Below are 18328 nucleotides of genomic sequence, written 5' to 3' on the forward strand. Positions count from 1 at the left end.
TCCCCCGCACGCCCGGCAGCCCGCCGCCTGCGCGGCTCAGCCGCCGGACAGACGGGGCCCGCCCGCACCGGGCGCCGGCGGAACCCACCGGAGCGGGGCTGGCGCTGGCCGGCGCGTCCCCCTCACACCGCACCCGCGCAAGCTGCGGCCCAGCGGGGCTCAGCGCAAGCGCTCAGAGCTCCGTGTCAGGAACCGGAAAAAAACCGGCGAAGGCCGGAGCGCCTCTGGCCCAGCGCTCCCCGCCGCCCGGCGGCGGCCGCCCTGCAGCGGGCCCAGGACCCGCCTCCCCGGGCCCGGCCGCCCGCCCCGGGCCCGCTACGGGGAGCGCGGCGCCGCCCGGCCGCTTACCTCGCCCTACGGCCTGCTGCAAAGAGCGGCGGCCGGAAAGCGCGGGCGGCGCGCGCCGGGCCGGGCCGGGCCCTCGGGTCTGCGGCCGCCCGCCGCCCCCCCACCCCCCCGCCGGCTGCCCGGGGCCGCCCCCGCCGGGCACGGCCCGCTGCGGCGCTCGGTGGGCGAGGAGAGGCCCCGCGGCGGAGCCCGGCGCCCCCCCGCCCTCCAGGGCCCGGGGCAGCGCAGGCCCCCGGGCAGAGCCAGCGATGCTGGAGCCGCGCAGCACCGGCGACCCCACCAAGGCACCCCAGAGGCCTCCGCAGAGGCCACAGGAGCGCGACGGTCCGTCCCCAATTTATGCAGCCGTGAGAAACCCGCTTCGAGGGATTCCCGCAAGCTCCGGGCATCTCCCAGCCTCGGCCCACGGCTGCTGGGGAGCCTGGAGCGTCCTGCTCGCTGCTGCGCTGCGGTCCTCACCCTGCCTGCCCTGAGGATCTTCACCCTCCAAGTGCACTGCCTCCCTTTTTCTAAGCTTGCAGATCTCTTCAGTCCTGCTGTCACATGGACATTGTCCCACTGAAGCACTATGAAGAGGAATTAAAGCATCACACAGATGAACAGCCAAAAATGGGGGATACTTCCCAGCCGGTGCCTGCACAGCATTCAACTGGCTCAGGTGAAAGAGGCCTGTCACAGACAAGCATGTCCACTGAAAACACGCACAACTGTGCACAATCCGGACAGGGAACAGCATTTTCACCAGCAGTTACACAGGCATGACAACTAAAGGCAGGTATCTCTGTAAGCTTTTGGTTTCCCTTCCCCCAAAGTCCCGATTTCCCCCAATCAGCCTGATCCAGCATTTCACTTGAGCAAGAACGACTCCTGTGAGAGAGCAGGGCTGTGAGTCTGCTTTGGCAGCCTCCCCGTAGCAACCCGGAGCATTCTGCAGCACTCATCTCCAGAAAGCACGTTAACAGAGCAGCGATAAAAGCTAATGTGCGGCGTAATACCATTATTAGTGGCAGCCTCCAGAATGCCCTAGAAGATTGCAGGGTGACAGTGAGATGCAGACACTGGAGCCTGGTGCCAAGGGCAAAGGGCAACAGCAGCAGTGCCGTGACCAAGGCAACAGGCTGCTGGCGAACAGATCTCTGCTTCCCAGCATCCAGGATTTCCCTGCTCAAGGCCTTGCTCTCTGCACCCTGCAAACTTGAGGGTCACCGAAACTCAGTGCTTCCAAATCAAAGCAGCTACTTTGCCCAGGACCAGAGCTCAGGAGGTGCAAGCACTGTCCAACACCATTTTCCTTCCAAGGCATCAGAATAAGCAGCTGGTCAGGCACTGGGAAAATTTCTCCAGCTCTATTCTACTAGTACCCATCTCTGCAAACCCACCTTCTCCCCTGGAAGGTCCCAGCCCACACTGTACAAGGCTGGGCACTGCACCAGCTCCGCATTGCCAGGGAGCTTGCTTTGCTCAGAGCAGCAGTGCTAAGAGGCCAAACTTCCCAGTCCAGGACTGCTGCTGGAGTGGCAGGTCAGACAAGAAAGCACTGGTAGCTGTTCAACAGAGCACACTAAAACCCGGAAGAGTTCCTGGACAGAAATGTCACGACTCGGGACCCCATGTTTGGGCCAAGCTGAGAGACTGAGAAAAGCCTGAGGGTTCAAACGAGGAAGAGAAGGCTTCCCAACAAAACAGTTACTCGAGTGACCTTACAAGAGGCAGAGGAGACCAGCTCTGCGCTGGCTCCTGAGCCGCCCTGACACGCTGTGCTCCACAGGAGCAGCACTGACTGAGCAGGCAGTGCCACGGCTCCTAACAAGGGCCTTCAGGAGTAAGCCCACAACCCCCCTTAGGGACAACTCCACAGCAGCCTTTGGGACACTTTCTCTAGCTTCAGACACAGATAGTTGTCTTATGTGTAAGGCCTAAGAGGGAGGTAATATCCATGCTTTAACTTCCCAATTTTAACTTTCAATTTAATGCAGCTGTAGATATGCCCACCATGGGTAGGAAGTTTTAGGCTTGGAGATCCCTCCTGAGCACAGCAAATGCCCTGCTGGGGCTCTGTTCAGCTAGATCCTCAACCACTTCCAGAACACAAAAAACCAAGAAAAATAATTCTTAGAAGTTTGACTAATCTTATGACAACTTGCAATAAAAATTCCCTTTTATCAACCCTTAAATACCTTTCAGCTTTCATCAAATACCACCTTGCACAGTGACAGTGCATCAGCAGAAAGGCATATGCAACCTCTAATCTTTGCTTTAATGCCAGCTCTGACAGACTTGCACCACAAGGAAGAATTTACCTTTGAAACATTCATCACTCAAGTTTCTTGGTCAGCTTCAAACTGGAGAGACAACACAAAGGCTTAAGCTTTGATCTCTTAGAACCAGGTTCAGAAGAAAAGATCTATCCTGGCAAAACCTGGATGGCTTAATGAAGAGTACTAAATAAGATACACAAGACTGACAGTCAACATGTCCTCGATGTAAATACTGGTGCTAATGTTTAAAATTTATGCATCTTTACACTGATCCCCTTTTGAGCGCTGCTGTCTGATTCAGCAACCTACAGCCTGTCTCAGGTGAGTCCCTTTTAAAGACACTGTTTTCATTTTCTTGGTGTTGCTAGAAGAGCTGACAAACTTAACCCCCAGAGAGCCCATGCAGCAGTGAGGATAACCAAGCTCCTGTGTGCCCAGATGAAGCAGCAGTGGGCAGGCTGCAGTGCTCAGGTAGGGATCAGACATCCTCCTTGCACCCCAGTATGTGTACGTGCCCCTCTGTGCCTTTACTGGCCATTTCACAGTGCAAGACCAAGACCACCACCAAGAATCCAAGGGGAAAGCAGGAGAGAATCAGAACTCTGCTGTCTTCCTTCAGAGTATTTAAATACTGCAAGGAAATTCGGGAAGAGGCCTGGCAGTGCATAAGGCACAGCCCTGTCCTCTATAGAAATCAAACAGTCCCTGGTCCTGGGGGATCATTATTTCCCCCAGGACTGCTCGTCACCTGTCCCCGACAGCAGACTAGCAGCCCTCAGAGCAGTATGAGACACTGGTACTGCCCGACCTTATTGTGCCCATAAAATCAGAGACCAGACTCCCGTGGGCAGATGTATCTGAGCAGTTACCTCCCTGTTTTCAGTGGGAATTGCAAACGCTTTTGAAACGGTGCCTTTTGGATTTACTAGCCATACCCTGGCAGACCAGAGTGAAGCCCAGGGCTAAGGCCCAGGTCAGGACTTCCCCTGTGGGGCTGCTGTTCCTCTTGCCCAGTGCTTCTCCCAGTGACAGGCAGCTGACTTAGCGCACCCATCTGCACCAAAGGACCAGCAATGCATTAATTTTGCAAGGTAACTCAAAGCAGACAGAATTTCCACTCTTCTCATTAACTAGCCCACCTGCAAAGTTTAACTTCCACTTGTTTAAAGGCAGCTGATGTCAAACACCCTGGTGTCATTCTGTCCCTCACCTCTCCCTCTCTCCAGGTGGCAGGCTGGCATGGAGAGAAGGGAAGGATAAACACACTCTTTTGTGAACTCTTACAGAGGGACCCGAACTCACCATCCTCATCCCCAAGCGCAACTACAGCCTTCACGGAACTTGATCTGACAGCCTGAACTCTTAATCGCCTTTCAAGGCAAACAGCAATCATACTTAGTACTTCTCCCCTCCCTTTTTAAATCTGCTCTGATAGGAAACACACTGACAACTTTTCACTGCAGAAATTAAAGTGGATTTTTCTTGAACAAGGCCACCTGCCTGCACAGCCTTAATCCTTCCAGCTCACATATGTTACTGTAACTTGCACTGTACTGAATCCAATTGTGCCTCCTCAATCCACTAAAAAATATTTGAGGCTGTTGCACAGAGGAGAAGTATCAGGTGAGGAGACAAAAACAAGCCCTGCTGCAGCATGGCTTCACAGTCTCACTTCTCAGGCAGGCACGGACTGCATTATTAGGAAAATTAAGTGCCACAGAGTGACTTTTACAGGGTCCGGTGAATAGTTCACTCCAAACTATTTGAGTCTGCACTCAAACAACAGAAAAATCTATATGGGAGACAAGAACTGACACACAGTATGTGTAAGTGCCTGGCAGTTATTAGTTATCCATTAAAAGCTTTTCAAATTATATTGCTCTGGCAGCATGCACAGCTACAAATGAGCTCACAGAACAGCAGGTCTCTCATGCATTACACATTAGGCTGGAGCAGCAGATGAATAACCTTGAGCTAAGTAGTCAGAAGTGTCCACAAATCTAAACTGCATGCACAGATTAAGCAACTGAGTATCCAACTACTGACTCACACACAGCTGCGAAGCAAAATGCAAGCTCTCCCCAGCAGCTGACAATGTTTGCCCCGTCAGCTAGAAGGCTGGGACACCAGCTTCAGCCGATCATGTTCCACAAAGGTACCTGTTGGCCTCAGAGTGCTCCATGGTTTACCAAATCCCATCGTATTCTCAGTATTCTCCAGACAGTCAATCCACACAAGTTCTTCCGTTATCACCTTTGCTGACCAGGATCTGGCAGGGGCTGCACAGGGTCATCTTGTCCTTTCAGAACCAGCACACTGCACAGTAGTTATGCCCCAGCACTTCAAGAGCCGGGGCCCTGGGCTACACCAAAAACTCTTACACTGCCACTACCAAAGCGGAATAGGAGTAGCAAGCTACAGATGTGAAAAACAGCGTATGGCACTTTGGCACTCGCACCTTAAAGATGAGCTTTTAGTTTTTCCGCAACTGTACCACATCAGACAAATTCCGCAGATAGCCTTCTGAATACCACTGCAGACCACGCACAGATAAATTATCTTAGCCTAAAGACCAGCAGGCTAGATTTGATCACTAGCTAGGCGTACTTCTCTCTACACGTTCAAGAATGTGTAACTTCATAGCACCAAATTCCTCTTGGAAGAGCAATTACCAGCTAAGTAATTTGGACCCTCTGGAGTCAAGTCTGCCAACTTACACAACTTGGCAATCTGGCTTGTTATCATCCCACATGATTGGAATTTATTTTAGGATCCAATGCCACATGCTGTGGGGTTGCTTCTCCCCTCCCCCCCCTTTTCCTCCCCCAAGTGGCAAGTTACAGCCCAAGATTCAGAGATCCTAATTCCATTCCTGTATCCAACACGCATTTCCTGCACAACCTGGGGTCAAGGTCTATACCTTTGTAGAATAAGTAATATTAGTCCTATCAACAGATTCCTGGACATAATCCTCCTTTCCGAAGTTCTTAATGAAGAAATTAAGAGCTACACCACTTACTGCTCAAAGCCAACTGTCACATCCCCACCCTCCGACAGGGCACACTGACACCTAAGCTACACCTGCAGTCAAATTCAGAGGGGTTCAGCCTAAACGCTCAGGCTGGGTAGGGCGGCTCAATGCTAGGGTCCCAGCCCAGGTAGCCTCAGCCAGGACCTGTTATCCCAGGCTAAAAAATAATTTTAAAAAAAGAGACTTTTCAAAGCCTGCTCTGGCCAGGAGGTGCCAGCTTGCTGTGCTGCTACATGTCAGCCTTCAGCAGCGACGGGCACCGAAGCTTGTGCCTCACCCAGACAATACCCTTTTCTTCTCGAGGGGGGAGCATCCAAACACCACCTTAAAAAAAAAGGGTCAGCGTCCCTGGGGGCGAATACACTTAGCGAAGCGCTATTTCATTTCCTCCGGCATCTGGGGACTCCTTAAAGGCCTTAAGCACCGGCCTGGGCACTCAGCTTGACCCGCCGCGACCCGGCCTCGCTCCGGAGCGACGGGGACAGCGGGGCTCCGCGCTGCCGGGGGGGCGGTCCCCCGCGGCGGGCAGCTCCCGGTGAAGGCAGAGGGCTCCCCTCCGCCCCGCCAGCACAGGGCCCGGCTCTCCCCGCGGGGACGCGGACCCCCACGCAGCGAAGGCGGCAAGCGGCGGAAGATGGAGCAGCCCCCCCCACCCCAGAGAGGAGCGTGGAGGCAGCAAGAGCCCGCTCGCCCCCCCCCCCCCCCCCGAGGGTCTGGACGCGCGTGGGAAGCGGAAGCGCCACCTGCGATCCCGGCGGGGCGGCGGGCCCGGCAAGCGGCGGCGGCAGCAGCAGGCAGGCAGGCAGGGCGCGGCACCCCCGCCGCGGAGCCATGCAGGGCCCGGCCCGGCTCGGCCACCCGCCCGCCCGCCGCGCCCCGGGCAGTCACTCACATTGCTTGAGGAGCTCCAGACACAAAGCCATGGGAGACACAAAGGAGGGGCGGAGGGGACCGGAGAGACGGGGGGGGAGCGCGGGGCGGGGGCGCTCCGCCCGGCCGAGATCCCGCCGAGGGGAGGATGGGCCGTGCCCGGCGGGAGGAGAACGGGCCGCGGAGCTGGGGCCGCGCCGGCTGCTCCTGCGGCCGCGAGGAGGGAGGAGACGCGCAGAGACCACCGCCGCACTCACCGCGCCCGCCCGCCGCTCCGGCTGCGCGCCGCGGGCGGGGCCGCGCCTTAAACCTCCCCGCCCCGCCCCGCGCGTCACCGCCCCGCCCCGCGCAGGCGCGGCCCCGCCCCGCCCACCCCCGCCCCGGGGAGCTCCCACGGGCGGTCTCGGTCACGCGCGCGTCCGTCCCGTCGGGGGCCCGGGCGGGCGCGCCCCCGCCTCCGCCGCGCGCGGTGTCGCCCCGCCGCCGCCCGCCGACCCCGGTCGCTCGCCGGTAACAAGGCGACGGGGCGCGGCCCAAGCGGTAACCGGGACCCCCGCGTCCCGCTCCGCTGCAGGACGGGGACAGAGGCGGCGGCTGCCGTTCCCGCACCGGCACTGCTGCGGGCGGCAGCCCCGTGCGTGGCAGGAGCGGCGGAGCCAAACGCTGCTGCACGGAGCGGGCGCCTCTGCCACCTCCCGCGGGAGCTTTGTCCCCGTGTCATGGCCGCGGGAGCCGCGGTGACGTTCTCCCCAGCGCGGCCCCGGCTCCCACCCCCGCGCAAAGCGGGCTTAGCTGAAAGACCTCCCCTCCCGCCGCCGCCCGCCGGCCCCCGGCACCGTGCGCCGGTGCGACCCCGCGCTGGGGCGATGCTCCGCGGGGCCCAGCCCGGTGCAGCCGCGCCGCTGCCGGCTCCCGCCGCAGGATCGCTCCCGCCGGAGCGCGGGGTCAGCGGGAGGAGAGTCCCAGCGCGGAGACGAACGCGCGGAAAGGCAAAGCGTGGGGAAGGGGATGTGGCCCTGGGTGGGGGCTTCCCGCCGGCGACAGATGTGCCAGCCGAGCTGCATCCCGCTGGTCACGGGGAGGGGCAGCCGAACCGCACTCCGCCGGGGGCTGCTGCCGCGCTTGCGGCCTGTGCTTTGTGCCTGAGAGGGGACGGCGGGCGGTGGAGGACGGAGGTGCGGGGGGCAGCCAGGCCGGCGCAGCTTGCGGGCGGCAGGGAGAGCCTGCCTGGGCAGCGCCGGGCCGGCCTGGACGCCCTGGGCACAGCCGTGCTGGGTGCTGCAGCGGCGGCCGGCTCCGTCCCTCCTCTCCCGCGTTGAGACCCCCGGAGCTGGGCGTGAGGCTCGCCCAGACGGCGGGGCAAGGGGACACCTCCGTGAGGCCAGAGCCACGCCACGTGGCGGTCAGCTGCGAGACGGGTTAGCGGGCGTCCACAAGCCCAGCGTGGCACGGATGCCTTGGGCAGGGCTCGTGGCTTTGCCGGTGTGCCACCCCGGCTCCTCGCTGTTCCCATCGGCCCTTGGATGCTCTGATTTATTTATGACTCGCTGGGTTCACAGCGCTCAGTGGAGAGGGGCTGGTCTGCAGCAAGGAGAGCTCAAAATGCCTTGAGGAAACACCAGCTCATGTGCTGCCAGCTCCGGCAGGCAGGGCTCAGCCACCGCCGCCCTCAACCTTCAGCGATAGAGTTGCTGTGGATGAGACTGCTCTTGGACACAGAGCAGCAAAGTGAGGCTGAAGGAGGAACTTGCCAGAGCCAGCTCTGAGCCTTGGGACCTGCAGCCCAGGGCCTCTCCCCTCTGCTGCCTACCGAGGAAAACAAGAAAACTTGTTCTCATGTCACCTAGTTCCAGGCTTGGGAGTGGTGAGCAGCTCTGGATGGAGAGCCCCTCATCCACACAGGCTGTGGGTGGCTCAGCTAAGCTCTGAGCCAATCTCTTCCTGAATCCTTAGGAATACCCGCGTTGTGGCTCGGTAGATGGAAAAAGCATAAAGGAGAGGAAGAGCAACCCAGAACAAGAGGAATGCGCACAAAGAAATCCTCATTTGCACGCGTGGTGCCTGGCCTTACTCAACCTCATCCAGTCCTGCTGTCCTGGCACACTGTGTGCCTTAGCTCCAACCGCCACCGGTCGCTGCTGGACAGTGATGGCATGAGCCCCGCGGCCGTGGAGGGGGATGCAGAGGGGTGCCGAGCCTTGCTGACAGCAGGGACCCTAAGCGGCATCTGTGATTGCCTGGCGCCAGGGCAGCTCCATGCTCACGTGGATGGCAGCAGGGCCCATGTGCTGGGATGCTACCAGGCCCCTCAGCCTAGGAAGAGCCCTTGGGTGTCTGCCGTATGCGGCACATTGCTCTCCAACAGGCATGGCCTCATGGGCAGAGCACTACACCATGCGTGGGCTCCCTGCTGCTGCTCTCCCAGAGGCTCTGAGCAAGCTGAGGCTCCCCTTTGTGCTTTGGCTTCTCCTTCTCTCCCATGAGGACAGCACTACTGACTCGCTTTCCTGCCATCAAGGCTGACAAAAGCCATCAAGGCTGATAAAAGCAAGCAACAAGAAGGACTTGGCTTCCTGACCATATTACCAAAGGAAAATGCTGGCAGCTGCCTTTCTTTCTACTCCTTTGTAGATGGCCCTGCAGGCTCGGCCAGGACCTTGGAGCCGTGCTTGCTTCCCAGCATTAGGTCTATGGGCAGCTGCTTCCACGTCCTCTGCGTGTGCTTGTGTAGCCACAGCATCACGTGGGGATGGCAGCTCTTGTGGATCTGGGCAAGTGACACTTTCATGGGGCTTAAACCCATTGTGGCCATCCCTGGGTGTCAGAGAGACGTGTGCACGCAGCAGGCAGCAGAAGAGAGCTTGCTGTGCCGGGTGCTGCCTGTGGTAGAGCTGAAACCTGGCAGCAAAGAGCACCAAGCGCAGCTTTGCTGAGGTAGAAGAACAGAGATATTTGGTTTTGGCGGTGGAGTTGGAAAATGGGGTTGTAGCTGTGGTACAGGCTTCCTGGGGAAAAAGGGAGCCCTGTCTGGGGGCAGGGCTTGGTAGTGGAGTTTCCGTAATAACAAGGAAAAGATTGGAGGTGAAAAACGAACAGGCAAGTGTGGAGAGAAACAGTTGTCGTAAATGTCTTTGTGTCCTACAGGCATATGAATAGATCATGGAACATGTACGTGTACCCTTTTTTTCCCCTTACAAACAGTGATGGAGCATGCAACAGAAATCCTTCCCTGGTGCACACACACACACACATTCTCTCTCTCTCTTTCTAATCCTTTCCTGCTGGTATGTCAGAGAAAGCTATTTCTAGAACATGAAATCTAGGTCAAAAAGAAGGAGAAAATCTGAAGGGAATGATAACAGTCTCTCTCCTCAAAGGCCATACGGGGTCAGCTCTGGCTGATACGATTAGCAAAGGGGCCGCAGTAGTGCTTTGCTCCTCAGCTGCGGCCGCTCACACACAGGGTGAACAATGCATCTGGGCCTGGGTTGGTTTCTCCTTTGCCTTCACACCATTGCTCTTTCCCCACAAAGAAGAGAAGGCCATGACAGCCAAGAGAGGAGAGGAGCAGAACTTGCCTTCCTACCCAGAGACCAGGTGATCACCGCGCACAGAGGAGGAGGAGGAGGAGGAGGAGGAGGAAGGGTGTCTGTACCCATCCCTCACAAGCCAGCGCTACGTGACTTTCCCAGCAGCCGTGGAAACTCGTCCCACAGTGAACAAGCCCTTGGGGATTTGGTCAGCACGATGCTGCTTTGTGCTGTGACACCACACGGAGGTGTGCAGGCACCTCGTCTCTCCTGCACTGAGCACAACCACGCTCCCCCTGCGAGAAAGTCAGTGCCAGGTGACTGGGCTGGGATCTGCCGTCTCCTGGGGCAGGGCAGGGTTCCCAGCACAGCAATGGTCCTGGGAGCCATCTCTAATTTGGTGATGAAAAGACAAAAAAAACCCCCAGCAATACAAAGAAGACAGAAAGCAGGTTGGAGGCAGAAGAGCGGCTATTCTGTCGTCTCTCCCAGGCAGTGCTCTCATGCCCAGCCTGGGCTTGGCAAAGCTCTGGCATATGGATGGGCACCAGGTGTGTGCAGCCCTGGCAGTTGTCTCTGCCGGTGCTGGCAGCTCTCAAGGACAAGCCTCACGCCTGGCTCTGGCTGGGGTCAAGGTGAGGCTGGCCTGAAGGGCTAGACTTTCTCGAGCTCCTTCTGCTCCTACTGCTGTAGTTCCTGTGCTGGGCTGGGGGCCTGCAGCCAGAGCTGCCGCCAGGGGGTCAGCAGAAAGGGAGAACTGGAGGGTCGCTGTCCTCCAGAGCTCACACTCTCAGGGACATCTTAACCATTGATAAGACAGGTCAACAGAGACAGCCCAGTCCTGGGAGAGGAGGCAGAGCTGGATTCCCTGGCCTCCCTGGAAGAGATTTGCACACAGGATAAGGAGCTGGACACCTGGGCTTTCTGGGAACAGGCTGCTGAATCCCAGGGCAGGATGCTCTGAGCAAGGGTGGCATTACCAGACAGCACAGGGAGGACTGGGAAGAGCCTGAGTAGGAACTGGCTTGGTGTGAGCCTTCCCTGCTGTCCCTGGTACATTGGGGAGAGGCTGGGCTGGGGTCTCCACACTGGGGATTCTCACCTCCTTTTGCTGTGCTTTGTTCACTTCTGCTTTCCCGTTTCCCCTGGACATCAAATATTCAGCTCTGTATTGCAAGCAGTCTATTAAGCAAGCAATTCCCAGTGCTGCCTCTAATAAGAAGGAGCTGGGGCTGGGGAGCCCTTTGTGATGCTCAGGAGCCGGCGTGGCTGTCGGCTGAGCGCCTGGCAATTAGATGAATAGGTTTCACTGGGGCTCTTGAGTCTCCGGCTTCCAAGGCACAAAGCTTTGTTTAAGGCTGATCAAGGGCAGCTCATCATCTGTCTTGCTGGCTGTCAAATGGGAGCTAATTGCCTTGTAATGCGCGAGTGGCGCAGGCATTTGTGGGGTGGAACTGGCTTGTCAGAGGTGTGACGGCTGTCAAAGCTCTCCCACCTGGCCGTGCTCCCCACACAGACCCCGAGGCTGGCAGCCCTCTGTGAAATGGAGCTCACTGCACCTCCTTGTGCCCTCAGCTGGTGGCTGAATCCCTTTGCTTTACTATTCAACCCCCGCGCTGTCCTCAAAGAATGAGAAGCCTGTGTCAGCCCCAGCATTGCCACTGCTGGTGCCTCTTTGTGTCCCTCTCAGGGACTGGGCACGTGATGGGAACAGTTCCTCTGGGCCAGTGCATGGATGCTGGTGCAGGAGGGTGCCTGTGGGAAGGGAATGGGTGAGGGCTCTCCGTTGTTTCTCCCCAGAGTCCTGCATGGAGCAGAGGCCATGAGTGACCATTAGACCTGCAGATGATGGTATGGTGCACCCACTTGTCTCTGTTGGTCCAGACTGATGCCGTCAAGCTGAGAGGTATCAATCTGCTGCTTGAGAGGCCCTTCTCATGCAACACCAACCAATTAAAGCCTCAGTGATGCACATTTGCAGGGGGAACTGAGCCCGGGTGGCTGATTAAAGGTGTGACTGCCATCCAGATATACCTCCTGCCTTCCCTATCATGCATATGCCCAAACACAGATGCTCCTCTCTGCTCCCCACCCCCTCCATCACGAATGTTTCCTTCCCCAAGCCCCAGCAGCCAATGCAAAGAGCTGAAGGATGTTCTGGAAATCAGCAGATCTCTGCTGGGTCACATCAGAGAGCGGTGGCAACCAGTCATTTTGAAAGCCCCCTTCTGTGCTACGCCTACTGTTGCTTCCCGGTGTTAGCCTGGTTTTGCAGCAGCGCTGAGCTCAGCATCGGTTGTACAGCCATCAAGGAGCAGGGAGTGGGGTGAGAGAGGGTGCGAAGAGCGTGGGACAGAAGCAGAGCAGAGAGGGTGGTAGGAAGGAGGGACAGGGATGAGCAAGCGTCCCGTTCCTCCTGGGGGTTCTCTTCCAGTCCCTGCTTCATCCTGTGGACTTTGACTGTGATGATTCTGGAGGTCAGACCACTGAAGGGGAGATGTGAGGGCATGGGCATGTCTCTGGGTGGGAAGGCCTGGAGCCAGGCATGAAGGCTGCCAGTGCTCCCCTTCCTGCTCCCCCCTCTGCCCACTGCTGGGACAGGGTTCTGACCTGGCTCCCACCAGCAGCCCACTCCTGCACTCTGGCAGCTTTGCCCGCACCAGGTATGCTGAGCCTGCTCTGAAACCCCTCCATAGTTCTGTGGTTCAGTGCCAGAGCTTGTGCCAAGAGCAGCCTGCCCTGCTGGACCTGACCCCAGCATCCCCGTGGATGGCAGGGCTTGTTGTCTGCCCCCACGCTGCCGACAGCACTGTACAACGCTGGTGAGATGCCGGATTCCTCCTGCCCACTTTGGTGTCTGCCTGGCACAATGTGCAGGCACCAGCTTGTCTGGGAGCACCAAGGCATCACCTTTTCTACTCAGTTCTCAAAACTGTTCCCTGGATGGGACCCCTCAGCTCCTTGTGCCCTGTGTTATGGCTGAGCCTCACCCGGAGCACTGGGGTGGGCCAGGAGCCAAGGACACAGGCTGCCTTGAAGAAAATGATGCAAAAGTGATACAGAACAAGTGAATTGAAGCATCATGGGAAGGTAACAGGTTTCTCTTCTGGCAAGGGCCTGCCAACTTCCCTGAGCATCTCTCCAGAGCCTGCTCCCACCTGCCAGTGCCCTGGGAGGGCCTCACACCACCCAAAATGCTGCTGTGAGAGCAGAACTGCTCCTCACACTGCAGCTTCGCACAGCTGAACCTGTTGTCTCCTCTCAGGCCTTCAGGAGCAATTTGCAGAAGCAGCATCCTCAGAGCAATGCTCCTCCCTGCCGCCCACAGCCCTTGCACGTGTTTTCCAGGAGTGGCGCAAACCACCGTGGAGCGAAGCCACTGCTGCAGATCGTGCTTTGGGAAGGGCAGGCACAGGCGGGGCCTGGCTGCACCAAACATGTCCCTGGGCCAGGGCGGTGCTGGTCTCTGCAGCAGGGAGCCAGCACCAGCTCATTTTTAGATGAGACAGAAAACCAGCTCTTGCATTTCTTTCCTCCTGGACTTTCCCAGCGCTGCAAGGTCTGAGCAGCCCTCTCCATTCCTTGCTGTCTTGAGCCAGTGATCCCGGCATCCTGATAAAACTACATCCTGGGGCAAAGCGCTTGCCTTCCTTGCTTTGCACCCAGGTGCTGAATGCTGGGACATTTGCAGGAGCCTCCTCCAGCACCACTGCGGGTGGGCATGGCAGTCCTGCCAGGGAGCGCAGGCAGCCCCGACATCCCGGAGGTGCTGGGTGCTCTGGTGGGGAAGGGAGCGCTTGACGCGTGGGAGCGCCAGCTCTGGCCAGATGTTTGGCAAAGAGACCCGCTCTGCTGCGATGCTGGGACCTGCTTCCTGGGAGAGATGGTCCAGCTGGTGAGAAACACCAGCTGAACGGGGCTGCCTGCAGCCTCACCCCTGCTCTGGGGAATAGAGTCAATCCTGACTAACATTGGAGGGAGAAGCCAGGCTCTGGTCCGGTACAATAATTACTAATCAAAAGAGAAGGGCCTGGAATGAATAATGCCTGCATCTAGCGCCAGGCGGGGCATCTGGAGCTGGGTCTAATGCTGCCGATCGCTCAGTGCACCGAGGCTGCAGGGTGCTCTGGGGCTTGGGAAGGCTTGTTAGTGCCTTGAAACTCAGAGAAAGACCTGTTTTTACCCCACACCAGGGATGTTGGGGTCTCTAGTGTATGTACACCGGATGGAGAGGGGCAAATAGGACATGGTGTGTTAAGACACCTATGTGGCTGCTGCAATTCTGTCTCTGGGAGAGAAAGCAGCTGGAGCCAGTCCAGCCAAAGGATGAACTCCCAGCACCTCTGGATGAGGGGGTTGAGTGCTCTCTCAGTACGTTTGCAGATGACACTAAATTGGGTGAGAGTGTTGATCTGCTGGAGGGCAGGAAGGCTCTGCAGAGGGACCTGGACAGGCTGGATCGATGGGCTGAGGTTCAACAAGGCCAAGTGCCAGGTCCTGCACTTGGGCCACAACAACCCCCAACAGTGCTACAGGCTTGGGGAGGGGTGGCTGGAGAGCTGCCCGGCAGAGATGGACCTGGGGGTGTTGATTGACAGCCGGCTGAACGTGAGCCAGTGGTGTGCCCAGGTGGGCAAGAAGCCCAACAGCATCCTGGCCTGTGTCAGGAATGATGCTGTCAGCAGGTGCAGGGAGGTGATCATTCCCCTGTACTCAGCTTTGGTGAGGGCGCACCTCGAGTGCTGTGTCCAGTTTTGGGTGCCACAGTATTGGAAAGACACTGAGGTGCTGGAGCATGTCCAGAGAAGGGCAACAAAGCTGGTGAAGGGTCTGGAGAACAGGTCTGGTGAGGAGCGGCTGAGGGAGCTGGGGTGGTTTAGTCTGGAGAAGAGGAGGCTGAGGGGAGGCTTATCGCTCTCTACAGCTACCTGAAAGGAGGTTGTAAAGAGGTGGGGGTCGGTCTGTTCTTCCACGTAACAAGCGATAGAACAAGAGGGAAGGGCCTCAAGTTGCACCAGGGGAGGTTACAGTGATAGAGTCACCATCCCTGGAGGTGTTCAAAAAAACATGTAGATGTGGCACTTGTAGACATGCTTTAGTGGGCATGGTGGTGTTAGGTCAACGATGGGACTTGATGATCTCAGAGGTCTATTCCAACCTAATGATTCTATGATTCTATGACTAGTCTCTAAGCAGCAGCCTGAGGGCTGGGTGCACCAGGGTGATGCTGTCTGCCCGTTACCTCTTCTGCCCCACGTGCAGGGGAAGAGACCGGGATGTGAGTGCTGTGAGCTGGACAAACAGCACCGCTCCACCTCTGCATGGAGCTGGGGTGTCACCTGGATGGCACAGGAGCCCCACGTTCGTCACGCTGCGGCCTGGACTGCGCTTCTTAGGTCTGGGCTGGCCGGGGTCCTGCCCTCACCGGCTGTGGCTCAGGTCCCTGGCTGGGCAGGGTCAGATCTGCCTGCCACTCTGCTGGGTAAAATCACAAGCCCTGTGGATCTGGAGGGGGCAAATTCTCACCGTTTGCCTTTCCCCCCACATCCAATCCCCCTGTGGGAAGCTGCGAAGAAGTTCATGGTGAACCCTAAAGCCTTGTCACACCTCCATCACTGAGGGACGAAGGCAGATGCCTTCTGCCCTCCCTCCTTCCTTCAGCCCCAACTTCTACCTCTGGCTGAAGAGGCTGCAGAGATCAGAATGTGTTCAGACCCTGGGGAAGCCTGTGCAGGTCCCTGATAGACATTTTTGTTCCCGAGAGTTTCAGAGGAAGGTCAAACTTGTCAACTGTAGCCTGGATTGAGGTAATAAAAGGTGCACAGTGGAGAGGAGGAAGATGGAAGCTATTGATAGTGTGGCTTGGGTTTGGCTTGGCTGAGTGAAGACTTTGAGCTCTCCCGGTCCTTGGCAGGCCGCATCAGCTGTGCCGGCCAGATCCCAGCGATCGCAGCCTGCCTGCCATTTCAGCCCGCGCATCCGGAGATCCAGGCCCAGCCATCCTAGCGGCATGCCCGGCCTCCCACTCCAGCACCGAGCAAGCCCCCATAAGCCGGCAAAAGTCTTGGACAACCGTGGCTGGCGATACGTGTATCTGAGGCCAGTGCCTCGCATGCTTGTCACCTCCCCGGCGGCCGGCAGCGTACCCCCTGCCCCGCTGGCCTCGCGTCCCTTCCCCTCCGCGCCGCGCGCCGCTGGCACTCACTGCTGTTGGTGGGTAGGGTCCTGCTGCCGCTGAGGCTGCCTGCTGGCGGGGGGGAGATGGAGTGGACGGAGCCTGTGTCCTCTTCCTGGGAGCAGCCCGCCTGGATGGCTCGGAGGTAGCTGTGGCTCCGGGAGCGAAAGTAGCTGGGCAGAGGCAGGTCCAGCACTTCGGCGGCAGCCGACTCGGCCTCGCTGTAGGTAGAGTCGCAGACTGCCTCGTACTGCTCCCCCAGCTCCGGCTCTGGCGCCTGCACGGGAAGAGGGGCAAACCAGTCAGCCACTGCCTGCAGGCAGCCCTTTCCCTTCCCCTCCTGCTCCTCTCCCTGCTGCCACTCCTGCGTGGTCCTGCTTACGGCAGATGAGACTGGGAGATGCAGCGGTCAGTGTGGGTGGGGTGCAGGATGCCTGGGCTCTCTGCTGAGAGAGAGGGAAGAGGGGACCCTCCCTGGAGGTGAGAGGGTCCCTTCTTGTGGAGTAGGAGAGACTTACCACCACAGTGCCTGTGAAACACCCCTCAGTCTCTGATGGAGAGGCTGAGAGCACATGAGGCTAAAATCCTTGTCCAGCCTCTGACGGGTCCCCCTGCCCCACCAATGCAGCTGGGAGACCCCAGCCTCAGCCGCGAGACCCTGCCAGGGCAGGTGTGCTCCTCAATGTGGGGTGATGGCCTGGCCTACAGCAGGGTGCAGCGTGGAGAGAGAAGGTGGGGAGGTGTGGGCTGGGGGGACAGCCTCCACGCTTGACCAGGGACAGGCTGCCTGGTTCTGAGTGGCACCGTTGGGAACCCATCCTAGCTCCATCTGCGTTGGGGGACCAGGAGAGGGCTCGGTGGCAGGCTGCAGTGAGGGGTGAGCCGAGCAGGGGCAGCTTTGCTCCCTGCTTCTCCTGATGCCCCCACCTCCCTCCCACCCATGCCCGTGGCCCTGCCCTACTCTCCAGTAACAGTGGCTGGTCAAACTTGGACTCAGGAGAGGCTCACCTGGGTTAAAGCAGAGCCAGCCTAAAGCTGAGCATTCTGAAATACAGATGAAAGATGCTGAGATTGGCTGTGTTGCCCACTTCCATCTCCTGAACCTTTCTTTGGCCTCAAGGACAGTATTTCTGCCCAGCATTGGCATCTGAGCTCCACAAGGTTTGGCTCAAAAAGTTTGTCAGATTTCCCTCTAAAAGTGATGGTCCCTAACCCCCTGCCAGGGCTGGGGAACCAAGCTCTACAGCTGCCCCACAGTGCCCAGGTCAGGAGTGCTGCCTCCTCCTTCTCCTTTTCCTCCTCCTGCTGCCACTTGCCCCGGCCATGTGCTGACCCCACAGCCTGCCTTGCACACTGCCATGGGTGTCCCGAGAAAGCTCTGTGAGGAAGGAAGAGGGAAACACCAGCGGGACGGTACCTGCTCTCCATGGGTAAATATCTGAGGGATAAGTGAGGGGGGTCCAAAGATCTGGAAGAAAGAGTTGGAGAAGGTTAAAGGCCAAGAACTGGGGAGCCCCTCACATAGACAACCATTGCACAGGGTCTGAGGACGAGGGGAGCGGACGGCCTGTCCCCTGGGGCCACTGCTGCTGACACTTCAGTACAAACTTCAGAGCTCATAAGATTCCAAGCAAGATGCCGCACAGGCCCTCAGACAGCGGCACAAACACGGCATGGCAAAGCTCCACAGAACGCCTCCCAGACGGAGAGAAGCTGCTGATGCATTCAGCCTGTTGTATGCACCATATATTGATATATATACACAGGGTACACTCGGAACACACAATGCTGGGACACGCCCTGGCACACATGGGTTGCCTGTGGCTGCTGGACAAGGGCTGGCGGGGCTTCCAGTTGTCACCTCTGCGAAGCCCCCAGCATTGGCCAGCACCTCACAACGTGGCCGGGAGGAGCAATGGGCCTCTGCAGCTCGCAGAGCCGGGGTGGATGGGCAGTCTGAGTGCTCCACATCGGGGAAATTGACTGGGGGTCATGGGTTCCCTGATGGGGTCGGACTGGCCACCTCCCTGCTATCGCTCCTGTCCCTCCACCAGGAAGAAGCCACACACAAGCGATACTGCCTTCTCTCCATTGCAAAGCCATGGCACACACTCGG

At 58.2% G+C, this 18328-nt stretch overlaps 1 protein-coding gene across 2 annotated transcripts in view; it reads right to left on the bottom strand.

Annotated features, from left to right (window-relative positions):
* DLGAP4 (DLG associated protein 4) overlaps window positions 1-18328 on the bottom strand; it is a 71677-nt gene that overhangs the window by 39098 nt on the left and 14251 nt on the right. Inside the window, exons 5-6 of one of the 2 annotated variants that reach the window (XM_086474907.1) lie at window positions 17630-17680; window positions 16243-16489 (exon numbers count right to left, since the gene is read on the bottom strand). In XM_086474907.1, the coding sequence (XP_086331033.1) occupies window positions 16243-16489; window positions 17630-17680 (298 nt within the window). The remainder of the gene's footprint in view (window positions 1-16242; window positions 16490-17629; window positions 17681-18328) is intronic. The other variant, XM_086474909.1, reaches the window with a different exon arrangement.

The sequence above is a fragment of the Leptosomus discolor genome, chromosome 17 (assembly GCF_034619465.1).
Source record: "Leptosomus discolor isolate bLepDis1 chromosome 17, bLepDis1.hap2, whole genome shotgun sequence".
NCBI lineage: Eukaryota > Metazoa > Chordata > Aves > Leptosomiformes > Leptosomidae > Leptosomus > Leptosomus discolor.